The sequence below is a fragment of the Salvelinus namaycush genome, chromosome 13 (assembly GCF_016432855.1).
Source record: "Salvelinus namaycush isolate Seneca chromosome 13, SaNama_1.0, whole genome shotgun sequence".
Lineage (NCBI taxonomy): Eukaryota > Metazoa > Chordata > Actinopteri > Salmoniformes > Salmonidae > Salvelinus > Salvelinus namaycush.
In genome coordinates, this window is record NC_052319.1 from 11757621 (window position 1) to 11770398 (window position 12778).

The 12778-nt window shown below is 44.4% G+C and overlaps 1 protein-coding gene across 1 annotated transcript in view; it reads right to left on the minus strand.

Annotated features, from left to right (window-relative positions):
• Nucleotides 1–12778, minus strand: part of LOC120057764 (potassium voltage-gated channel subfamily H member 7-like) — a 107048-nt gene that overhangs the window by 43184 nt on the left and 51086 nt on the right. The window contains exons 8-10 of the mRNA XM_039006236.1: nucleotides 5730–6129; nucleotides 5397–5596; nucleotides 718–970 (exon numbers count right to left, since the gene is read on the minus strand). Of these exons, the coding sequence (XP_038862164.1) occupies nucleotides 718–970; nucleotides 5397–5596; nucleotides 5730–6129 (853 nt within the window). The remainder of the gene's footprint in view (nucleotides 1–717; nucleotides 971–5396; nucleotides 5597–5729; nucleotides 6130–12778) is intronic.

A 12778-nucleotide genomic window follows, 5' to 3' on the forward strand; every position in this document is an offset into this window, starting at 1 on the left:
TTTATAGAGCCTGGAGTTTTTACTGCTCAGATCACATGGTCATGAAAAACTCTTAGCCTTAAAAGGAAAACTCCACCCAAAAACTATCTTTTGGAGTTTTTTTCATTGTCCGTTGTTGATATAGTCCCAAAATGTTTTGCATGTGAGCAATTATGTTTCAAAAATGTTCAAAATACAGAAATACAGCCGGTATGATGCATTTTGTATCATATGATGCTGCGTTTTGCATCATGTGATGCTAAATGCAATATACCCGCTGTGATGCTAAATGTATCTTACCGTCTGTATTTCTGTATTTTGAAAGTTGAAAACTTGATTGCTCACATGCAAAACATTTTGGCACTATATCAACAACGGACAATGAAACTAATTAAACAAATACAAAAATATTGTTTTTGGGTGGAATTTTCCATTAACGACTAGTATATAATTTGTGCCAGGAATTTTTCCTGACCATATGGTGGCAGGTAGCCTAGTGGTTAGAGCATAGGGCCAGTAACCGAAAGGTTGCTGGATCGAATCCCTGAACTGACAAGGTAAAAATATGTTGTTCTGCCCCTGAACAAGGCTGTTAACCCACTGTTCCCTGATAGGCTGTCATTGTAAATAAGATTATTTTTCTTAACTGACTTGCCTAGTTAAATTTAAAAATAAAACAAATATGATCTGACCAGGAAAAAAAACACCAATTTCTATTTATAGTTCAACTGCATTTACCCAGAATGGCCACCACAATGTCATCCTTCAAGATCTCTATGGAGCCCCGAGACAGGAAGTAAAGTGCGGTGAGGACGTCTCCAGAGTGGACCAGGGTGTCCCCTGGGGGGGCGTGGGTGGTCTGGAAGCGCATGGCCAGGGCTCTCAGGCAGCCCTTGGTAGCTCCATGGAAGGCCTTGCAGCTCTCCAACAGATCCTGGTTGAGGTGGAGGCAGATATCTGCCTGAAGACACTCAGGGAATCCTTTTAACACCTACAGTATGTGTGGAGAAATTTAACAATTATAGGATGCAGCCAACGTGGATCACCTCTTGAGTCAGCCAATTGGGTTTTATATATTTGTTTTCATAGTTATGATCACCCTTCTCAAATGGTTACGGTATCTCAAAAGTGTTTTCATCTCCTGGAATTTAAAGTAGGCTACCTGTAGTGACAAAAACAATAAAAGGATATACTTACCTTTACAATAAGTGGGAATGAACCTAGGTTAAACTATTCCTCTGTTGGCCCACATGTAAATTACTATGATAATTAAGTGTTTCAGTGATGTAAAGTGATGCAAATGTAACTACTGTATACACTCACACAGGTTGTTCAGACCTTTTTTCACAATGAAAGATACTGTACGTTTTTATAAACAGGAAGTACCAGTGACGCGCTCAATACGGAAGTGGTCCGATGAAGCGGATGCTAAGCTACCAGACTGTTTCACTAGCACAGACTGGAATATGTTCCAGGATTCATCCGATGGCATTGAGGAGTTTACAAGATCAGTCACCGGCGTAATTAATAAGTGCTTCGGCGAAGTCGTCCCCAAAGTGACTGTACGTACATATCACAACCAGAAGCCATGGATTACAGGCAACGTCCGCACTTAGCTAAAGGCTAGAGCTGCCGCTTTCAAGGAGCGGGACACTAATCCAGACTCTTATAAGAAATCATGCTACGCCCTCCGACAAACCATCAAACAGGCAAAGCATCAATACAGGACTAAGATTGAATCCTACTACACCGGCTCTGATGCGCATTGGATGTGGCAAGGCTTGCAAACTATCACAGAGTACAAAGGGAAACCCAGCCGTGAGCTGCCCAGTGACGCAAGCCTACTAGACGAGCTAAATGCCTATGCTTACTATGCTCGCTTTGAGGGAAGCAGCACTGAACCATGTATGAGAGAACCAGCTATTCTGGATGATCACACTCTCCATAGCCAATGTAAGTAAGACATTTTAAACAGATTACCAGGATTGGTACTTGGAGCATGCGCTGACCTGCTGCCAAGTGTCTTCACAGACATTTTCAACCTCTCACTGATCCAGTCTGTAATACCTACATGTTTCAAGCAGACCCCCATAGTCCCTGTTCCCAAGAACGCCAAGGTAACATGTCTAAATGACTATCGCTCCGTAGAACTCACATCTGTAGCCATGAAATGCTTTGAAAGGCTGGTCATGTTTCACATCAACACCATTATACCAGACACCCTGGACCCACTCCAATTTGCATACCGCCCCAACAGATCCACAGATGACACAATCTCTTGTCATGACTCTCCTGTGAGGATCCAAAGATCCGGCTACAGCTGGATCAGCTCTACAGATCTCTCTCTCCCTCAGAGAGGGGGGAGGGATTGATGTGGGGGTTTTATGACACCTCACGTCGATCGTAAATTGTAATGCAGCAGACCGACTCCTTTTGGTTTCTAGTTTGGGTGATTGGAATGTCTTTGTGTCTTAAAAAGAGTTTGCCGCCCAAAACTACAACATAAAACAAAGGACACTGGGACAATATATTTCAACATCCGAATGTTGGGAATAATGAGAGATGGAATATGGAAAATTAATGTCTATTTTGTGATGTCATAAAAAGGATTAGAAAGACGTTATAACTTTAAGAGCTTTCACACTGTATATATCAGGTTTACATCTAAATGTTGTAAAAATGATATGATAAAAAAAATATGAGAATACTGTTGTGAAAGATAGCAATGTGATTTTAGCCTTCTAAATGAGAATTGTGTTTCATGCAAACTTGGGCATGGCTACTGACTGGGCACAATTGAGCTCAGAGTTCGTGTCAACATGACGGAACACCCTCCAAGACCAGAGTGCTTAAAAGGACTCACTAATGAAATTTATATTAGACCAGAGAACGTGAGGTAGTGGCCCACACGTTGAAATGGTTTAAAACTACAAGACCATACAGCGTGAAGCGGTGGCTACACGGCTGAAAATGGTAAGACCCTCTGAAACTCTTAACGAGTGAAGAAGTTAAAGACTAGACCAAACATTCACAGTCTGCATCTGTGTATGTAAAGTAGTCTAGGACATTTGACCAAAGATGAGAGGGAAGAACAGATCCCTCTCACCACCTGAGGTATCTATTCTAATGAACACTCCAAGACAGAAAAAGCCTACAACTAAGAAGGACATTGTGACCTCTTGTGGACAACCAGAGACTTACATCGAACCACTTCCCATAGACGGATCGAGTGGTTTCGACAGGGAAATATAATCCACTCGTAAACATATATTGCATTTCTAATCCGAATGAGCGGTTGTTAGGGTGCTAAATATTCTGGTTATGGTGAGTGTTGTTTCCAAATGTATGTACATATATGTACATATACATATATGTACATACCCCTCTCTTTCCATTGCGTAACAAAACGGTCATGCTTTTGCTAGTCCACTAGGGACCTGTTTTCATTGTATTATGTATGCAATCAATAACCTATGCTGTGTGTGTTTACGTATTCTGTGTGATGATTTAGTTAGTAAATAAATAATTAAGCCAATTTATGTATCGCTGATTCAATACTTAGGTTAGGGTTCGTGCAGATACCAAGAATGAGACTGATGAGGTAATAATTAATAATTGACTCTTATTGATGTAAGAGATATTTATATCATCTTTAGAGTTTAAGTCAGGAGATAGTAATTCGGTAAACAACTGTTCCCGTGGTGCCCCAAATTCCTAATGAGTTAATTTCATTAATTTAATTTAATATAGTAATAATTAAACGTAGTAGGTAATTATTTGATTAATAGCAGTCATTACATTAATGATAGTCATGTCACGACCCTCTATTTCCCTCCACACTGCCCTTTCCCACCTGGACAAGAGGAACACCTATGTGAGAACGGTGTTCATTAAATACCTGTACATCTCAGCGTTCAACACCATAGTTCCCTCCAAGCTCATCCCTAAGCTAAGGACCCTAGGACTGAACGCCCCTCTGCAACTGGATCCTGGACTTCCTGACAGGATCCCCCCCAGGTGGTGAGAGTGGGCAACAACACATCTGCCACGCTGAGCCTCAACACAGGGCCCCTCAAGGGTACGTGCTTGGTGGCCGGGCACGACTCCTACACCATCATCAAGTTTGCCGATGACACAACAGTGGTAGGCTTGATCACCCAAAACAATGAGACAGCCTGTAGGGATCCCTAATCCCTGCAGCAATGTTCCAACATCTAGTGGAAAGCCTTCCCAGAAGAGTGGAGACTGTTATAGCAGCAAAGGGGGGACCAACTCCATATTAACACATTGACTCTGTACTCTGTACCGGAACCCCCTTCATATAGCCTTGCTACTGTTATTTTATTGTTGCCTCTTATATTTCTATAATTCTTTTTTTTAAACTACATTGTTGGTTAAGGGTTGTAAGTAAGCATTTGACTGTAAGGTCTACTACACCTGTTGTACTCGGCACATATGACAAATAGAATTTGATTTGATTCGATTTTGGAACGAGATGTTCGACGAGCACCATGACTTTTGGTCATGCAGTGTAGTTAGTTAAATAATTAACCAAATATTTACCCGGACTATCTGCATTGACCCTTTTTGCACAAACATTTTTGACTCATCACATAACGCTGCTGCTACTGTCACTTTATTACAGTATATGTACATATCTACCTCAATTACCTCGTACCCCTGCACATCGACTCGGTACTGGTACCCCATGTATATCGCCAAGATAACGTTAGTCATTGTGTATTTATTATTATGTGTTTTACTTTTATATTATTTCTCTATTTTCTTACTCTGCTTTGTTGGGAAAGGACCATAAGTAAGCATTTCACTCTTCGTCTACAGCTGTTGTTTACGAAGCATGTGACGAATAAAATTGTATTTGATTTCAAAAGAAGAAAACACTACTATATCCTTTTAGCAAGCTCATGCAGCCACATGCAAGCCAACCTGTGACATAGGCCCTTAGCCTCAGCGCAAAGCACTCTTGTAATTAGAATCCGGCATGCATGTGGAAGCGCGGTGTTGGCACACAGAACACAGGAGATGGTATGGAAACTAAAACACTTCACTCAAAAACTGAAAAGAAAAGTGGTGATGATGACAATGACGATGACTATGGTGTTGCTGATTTGTCTACACATGATGGGCTATTAACGAGATGTTTTGAGAGCCAAATATTATAATATGTTTTGAAAGCCAAACAAAAATGTCAAGCAATTAAGCGAAAATGGAAATGGTTACAGTTCATACTTTCACATAATATGTACCTCCTGTTCTTACCAGCGTAGATGTTATTCCAATCGAAAAGCAGAAATACAAAATAAAACGTTTTTTTTAAGCATTTTGCATGAGGATCACATTGGCAAGAAAGAGGATTGAACTATGTTGGTGTGCTGATTTGAGGTTCTGTTGTTTACCGTGTTCATGTCGATGCCGTTGGTGTAGGTCCAGGAGTGCTGGAAGTACTCCTCCAGTCTCTGCTTTAGCGGGTTGGGGATCTGGTGGAAGCGGATGAACTCTCGAACCCGCAGCATCTGGGTGTGGTACCTGGCCGTGCCAGAGTACAGCCGCTGGATGATGGCTGAGACGTTACCGAAGATGCTGGCATACATGAGGGCTGAACAACACAGACATATATAAAGGCAGGGGTAAGTCACAATGATTTAGTGTTTTCATAATATGCATTGATTTGTACAATCAATCTCGTCAATTTAAGGACAAAAGTTACACAATGAATAGTTCAGACTCACAGCCGATCAGCATGACACAGATGGAGAAGATCTTTTCTGAGTTGGTATTTGGGGAGACATTCCCAAAGCCCACGCTGGTTAGACTGCTGAACGTGAAGTAAAGTGCTGTGACATATTTGTCCTTGATGGAGGGCCCAGAACTAGGGTCACTGTAGTTATACCTCTTGCCAATGGAGACCCCCAGATTGTCGAGCCAACCAATCTTGTGCTCCAGGTAAGGCTTCTCCACATTGCCAATGGCGTACCATATGCAGGCTAGCCAGTGAGCAATAAGTGCAAAGATGCACATGAGTAGCATTAGCACAGCAGCTCCATACTCAGAGTAACGATCCAGTTTCCTGGCCACACGCACCAATCGCAGCAGTCGGGCTGTCTTTAACAGGCCAATCAGAGTGGTGGTCTAAAGAGACAAAACATACGGTGCATATTTAACAAGCACTCCTAGAGACATGATCAGACATTGTGAAATATGTTCCACCTTTTACCAAATAAATACTGAGTGTAAAAAACATTACGAACACCTTCTCTTTCCATGACATAGACTGACCAGGTGAATCCAGGTGAAAGCTATGGTCCCTTATTGATGTCACTTGTTAAATCCACTTCAATCAGTGTAGATGAAGGGGAGGAGACAGGTTAAAGAAGGATTTTTAAGCCTTGAGACAATTGACACATGGGATGGGGAAGACAAAATATGTGCCTTTGAACGAGGTATGGTAGTAGGTGCCAGGCGCAACGGTTTGTGTCAAGAACTGCAATGCTGCTGGGTTTTTATGCTCAACCGTTTCCCATGTGTATCAAGAATGGTCCACCACCCAATGACATCCAACCAACTTGATACAACTGTGGGAAGTATTGGAGTCAACATGGGCCAGTATCCCTGTGGAACGCTTTCGACACCTTGTAGAGGTGGGGTGCCACTCAATATTATAAAGGTGTTCCTAGTGTTTGGTATACTCAATGTATTTACTGTATTTTATTTATATGCAAAGTGTGCACTAATTTACAGTATATTAATATCACACAGCTGCATTAAAATATACTTCAGTCCGACAGATGTATTACCAAAGTTAGCTTACACCTCTGCTTTAAAAAAGGCTGGAAAAAGAGTCAAATTCACTATTTTAACAGTAATGAGCTTTCTCTGCACTCCTCTCAACAGTATAATTCAAAGACTCTTAATCTTGGCGACTTTCAATGTAATGACTCTCCGGTCAAGGACAAATTAACACGGAGCTGTGATACAAGCAGCCGGCAGATAAATCCTGCTTTATTGAAGTCTGGGTGGGAGGAAGGTAACACAATGAACGATACCTAGGGAGGTTGCTGCTTGCTCTCTCATCAGCAATGGCTACACTTACACAATCGTCCTCTTTAGGGAGATCATTTATTTACCTGACAATTAATATGACCCTGGCTGCCATTCATTATTTTTAGAGGGTCCGTAATTGATAACACTGCCAGTGGTTCTAATGTGCAGTGGGGTCCATAATTATTGGCACCCTTAAAGTGGAAATGACAGCATTTTAACTACATTGCAGATATTTAAAAGACAATCATATCAGTCAAAAACATCAAATTCCCATTTTTCTTCCTACAAAACCGACTTTAAGAGGTTTTAAAAATTGGTTCTATTTGACTCAACATTCCATGACGTATTGTAATGATAGGGTGGTGAGTCAGAAGCAGGTGCAGGTGAAACATTTTAATAAAACCAAGAACACGACACTAACATAAGGCAGAACACCGATACACAAGAACAATACCAATTGGTGAGTGAACATGGGAGAGTAACATAAAGGAGAGGAAATTATGAAGGTAATGGAGTCCAGGTGTGAATCATAATGAGTAACAGGTGCGCGTAATGATGAATCCCAGGACCGGGGGTTAGTACTCTGGCGACGTCGTACGCCAGAGGGGAGGAGCAGACGTGACAGTACCCCCTCCCCTCTGACGTGCGGCTCCAGCCGCAGGACGACGTCGACCAGGGGGACGACCCCGAGGAGCGGGTTGGTCCGGTTGGCAAAGGTGGAAATCATGGATGATGTTGGGGTCCAGAATGTCCTCCACCGGAACCCAACACCGCTCCTCTGGGCCATACCTCGCCCAGTCCACCAGATACTGGAGCCGACCCCCACGACGTCAGGAGTCCAGTAGGGATCTGACAGCGTATGCCGGGCCCCCCTCGATGTCCAGGAGGTGTGGGCGACAGCATCAGCTAGGGGACCAGGAACCACCGGCCTGAGAAGGGAGACATTTTAAGAGGGTGAGATACGGTAGTGACTGGGTAATTGTATCCTGTGTGCCCCTTCCGGAGAACCTTGAACGGCCCCACAAACTGGGGGCTCAGTTTCTTGCAGGGCAGGCAGAGTGGGGGGTTCCTGGTAGAGAGCCAGACGCAATCCCCAGGATTGAACACAGGGGTCTCACTGCGGTGACGGTCTGCCTGTTCCTGCTGACAATGGACGGGAAGCCAAGGTCACTGAGGCACGGGAAGCGGCAGGAGCTTCCCTGCTGGAGCATTCCGGGGGGACTTGGTTTGAGCACACACGGAACAGGAGTTGACATAACATCCTGCACCAAGGTGGGCCACCAGTATTTCTCAGTGAGGGAATGGATGGTGCGAGAAATACCTGGATATCCAGCGACAACAGCTGTGTGCCCAGGTCAGCAGCCGATCCCTTATCCCTGTGGGAACGTAGATGCGCATGGGAGGACAATTTCTGGGTGCGGGCTCCCTCTCTAGAGCCTGGAGAATGTACACATCTACATCCCAAACCACTGGACCCACGACTCGGGAGGATGGGATTATGGTTGCCTTCTGGACAGGACCCTCTCCGAATTGTAGATACGGGACAGGGCTTCGGCCATGAGGTTCTTAGAACCTGGGAAATAGGTCACCGTGAAGTCGAACCTGGTGAAGAAGAGGGCCCACCTGGCTTGGTGCGGATTCAATTCTCCTCTCTGTCCGTATGTAAGGTTCCGATGGTCGGTGAGGATGACGAATGGTTCCTTGGCGCCCTCCAGCCAGTGTCTCCACTCCTCTAGTGCCAACTTCACCACCAAGAGCTCCCGATGGCTGACGTCGTAATTCTTCTCTGCGGGGAACAGTTTCTTGGAGAAGAAAGCACAAGGAAACAATTGTAATGGGTCCCCCTGTCTTTGTGACAAATCTGCCCTCACACCCAACTCCGATGCGTCTACCTCAAACACAAAAGGTATCATGGGATCTGTGTTTCAGTAAGGGGGCGGAGGTGAAACGCCCCTTGAGGAGACAAAAGGCCAGGTCAGCTGCTGGAGGCCAATCCAACCTTGAGGAGGGAGGTGAGAGGGGCGGTGACGGCACTGAAGTTCCTGATGAATCGGCGGTAAAAGTTGGCAAACCCCAAAAACCATTGTAACCCCTTGGTGGTTGGGACTGGCCATGACCTTACCGCATCTATCTTCTTGCCCTACATCCTCACTCCCTGCGGGCTGATTTGGTAGCCCAAGCAGGAGACAGCCCTCTGGTGGAATTGGCACTTCTCTGCCTTGACGAACGGGGGGTTAGCCAAGAGGCGTTCCAGGACTGCTAGAACGTGAGTGATGTGATCTTCCAGGTTGGTCGAGAAGATCAGGATGTCATCGATGTAAACAGTCACCTGACGTCCGACCGTGTCCCTGAACGCCTCGTTGACAAATGCCTGGAACACTGACGGAGCATTGGCTAAACCAAAGGGCATAACCAAGTACTCGTAGTGACCAGACATTGTGCTGAATGCCGTCTTCCACTGTTGGAGCGCCTCTTAATTGTAGTCCTCCATGGCCTGGGTCTCAGCCCCTGACAAAGGGTAGACAGCCCCTGACACTGGAAGCTGCTACTGTCCGGAAAGTAAGTGCATCCTGCTGGAGCTGAAGCAGACGCTGACCCCCCTCTGCCCTCCGAGGGATGATCAAAAATACATTTAAACAGAGCCATGAACCCCTCATAAGACTCAAACTAATCCTCTCACCCAGCTGGCCGTAGCCCATTCCAATGCCCGCCTAGTCCGCAGAGAAATAACCGTGGCAACCTTAGATCTCTCGGTGGTGGGGGCTCCTATCTGATGTGCGAAATAGAGGGAGCACTGAAGGAGGAAGCCACGGCATTTGGATGGTGTCCCGTCATATTTCTCCAGGGAGGGATTGACGGGCATCGCTGACCTGAGATGCTCGATGGGTTGGTGTGCTGACTCGTTGGGTAGACTGGCTCTAGAATATCCTCTGCTGTTGAGACATTGTAGACTGCGGAGAACATCTTCCATGGCCGTCCCCAGTTGAGCCAGCTGATCATGGTGTTGATGAAGGTAACCTTGTTCATCGATCGTCTGGGAGATGTCCGGTTGTCCTGCTGCTTCCATTCCAAATTTTGAGTTGGTATTCTGTAATGATGGGGCGGTGAGTCGGAAGCAGGTGCAACGCTTTAATAAAACCAAGAACACGCCACTAACATAAGGCAGACCGCCAATACACAGGAGCAATACCAACTGGTGAGTGAACATAGAGTGTGACAAATAAAGTGACATATAAATGGGAGGAAAGGATGAAGGTAATGGAGTCCAGGTGTGAATCATAATGATTAACAGCTGTGCGTAATGATGAGTGCCAGGTGTGCGTAATGATGAATCCCAGGGCCGGTGGTTAGTACTCTGGCAACATCGTACGCCGGAGGGGGGGAGCTGGAGCAGACGTGACACGTACACTAAGGCATTGTTGGCAGAATAGATGGATGCAGTTTAATGCATTATTAATATAATTCACCAATACATTTCTTGGTAGTCCAAAAAATATTGTTATTAGGTTGTAAATCACAGCTGGCCTGGTACATTGTTTGCTGCCTCCATTCGGGATCCACTGTTTCAGTTTACATAATTACATTTTTAGGACAAAAATGGACGAATGTAACTAACTCTGGGAATGTCAATACAATCAAACTAACAAGGGCAATGATCACAAGTCAGTCATAACGTGGCAAATAGGTTAGCGTATCTATTTATGTAGCAAGCTAAAGACACAGAGCCTAACGTTAGCTACAGTAGATAACTAGCTATCTGCTAGGAGGATGTCATGTTATTGGAGGAGCAGGTGATTGACTGATGTTTTCCCCTGATATCGTTTTTTGGTGGCTGTACACAGCTAGAGATGCAGGTGTCATTTGGTTAGCTAGAAAGAATTTGAACGACTGTTATACAGTTATATACAGTAAATTCACTGGTTATCTACTCCGACTTCAGAGTACTCTCGCCTGAATGTGCCAGAGTGCAGAAAAATTGATTAATTTAAAAATGAGCAATATCCGCTGAATATGACTGGTATTAGTAAACGTAGGCAAAAAAATGTAATTGTTAGTCATGAACGCTCTAGATAACATGTAAACAGCCTAACCACCTTTGCTAGGGTGATTAAAATGGTCAGAGTGAGGTGTTCTCTCGTTTGTGTCTGGAAGTAGCTAACTAGCAAGCTAGCCAACTTTAGCCAGTTAGCTTGGGTGCTTGCTTGGGACAAGCAAAAGGACGAGTAGGCTACAGCTGCCAGAAGGGCAAGTAGGATACCATTACCCATTATGTATCAGTGCAATTTTGACTGCCAACCAGTTGAACATGTTTGTGAGGGTTATTCTAATGTTCCTTCATTAGATTTTATCTCATCTTGCTCTTGCATTAGTTGTTGATGTGCATTACTGAGAGAGAGATAGCCTACATATTAATGGTTGTTTGATAAAAAGGACTGTAAAGTTCTCAGATGTAAGAGGACTCCCACGGTATTTACTGTACATATTTTCAGAAATCCATTCAGGTGTATTTTGTGGCTTTTGGCTAATGCGTTCTAATGATCTAAAGTCACGCTGTTGCAACTGCCTGTAAACACATAGTCCAGTTTAAAGTATATGATGGCAGGCCAGTGTGGCAAATGGCTTGTTTGCATAAAGGCCTACTGTAGCTCTGATTGGCTATGGCGCACCGGTCTGCGTAGACTCCAGTCCTGGACGAGACAGACGTTTTTATTACGTTTTATTTACTGCAATGTCTATTGATTGTCCAAACGCACGGCCTCATTCCCACTCTATATTGTATTAGAATATTCACAAATGCTTTGATATACGTAATTCCCAAACATTCTAAGAATTTATGAAAATGTGAAAATGACCATATCTTAGTGCTCACTTGTCAGAAAATGTTTTAAAAAGTGTAATAATCTTCCTGGGGGTGTATATGAACAGATCTTAATAAGATGTAATGTTGCTAAAAAAAAGACTGTATAAAATAAATAATACAAATACTGAGCTAAACGTCCTCTCACTGTCAACTGTGTTTATTTTCAGCAAACTTGACATGTGTAAATATTTGTATGAACACAACAAGATTCAACAACTGAGACGTAAACTGAACAAGTTCCACAGACATGTGACTAACAGAAATTGAATAATGTGTCCCTGAACAAAGGGGGGGTCAAAATCAAAAGTAACAGTCAGTATCTGGTGTGGCCACCGGCTGCATTAAGTACTGCAGTGCATCTCCTCCTCATGGACTGCAGCAGATTTGCCAGTTCTTGCTGTGAGATGTTACCCCACTCTTCCATCAAGATACCTGCAAGTTCCCGGACGTTTCTGGGGGGAATGGCCCTAGCCCTCACTCTCCGATCCAACAGTTCCCAGACGTAGTCAATGGGATTGAGATCCGGGCTCTTCGCTGGCCTTGGCAGAACACTGACATTCCTGTCTTGCAGGAAATCACGCGCAGAACGAGCAGTATGGCTGGTGGCATTGTCATGCTGGAGGGTCAAGTCAAGATGAGCCTGCAGGAAGGGTACCACATGAGGGAGGAGGATGTCTTCCCTGTAAAAAACACAGCGTTGAGATTGCCTGCAATGACAACAAGCTCAGTCCGATGATGCTGTGACACACCTCCCCAGACCATGACGGACCCCTCCACCTCCAAATCGATTCCGCTCCAGAGTACAGGCCTCGGTGTAACGCTCATTCCTTCGACGATAAACGCGAATCCGACCATCACCCCTGGTAAGACAAAACC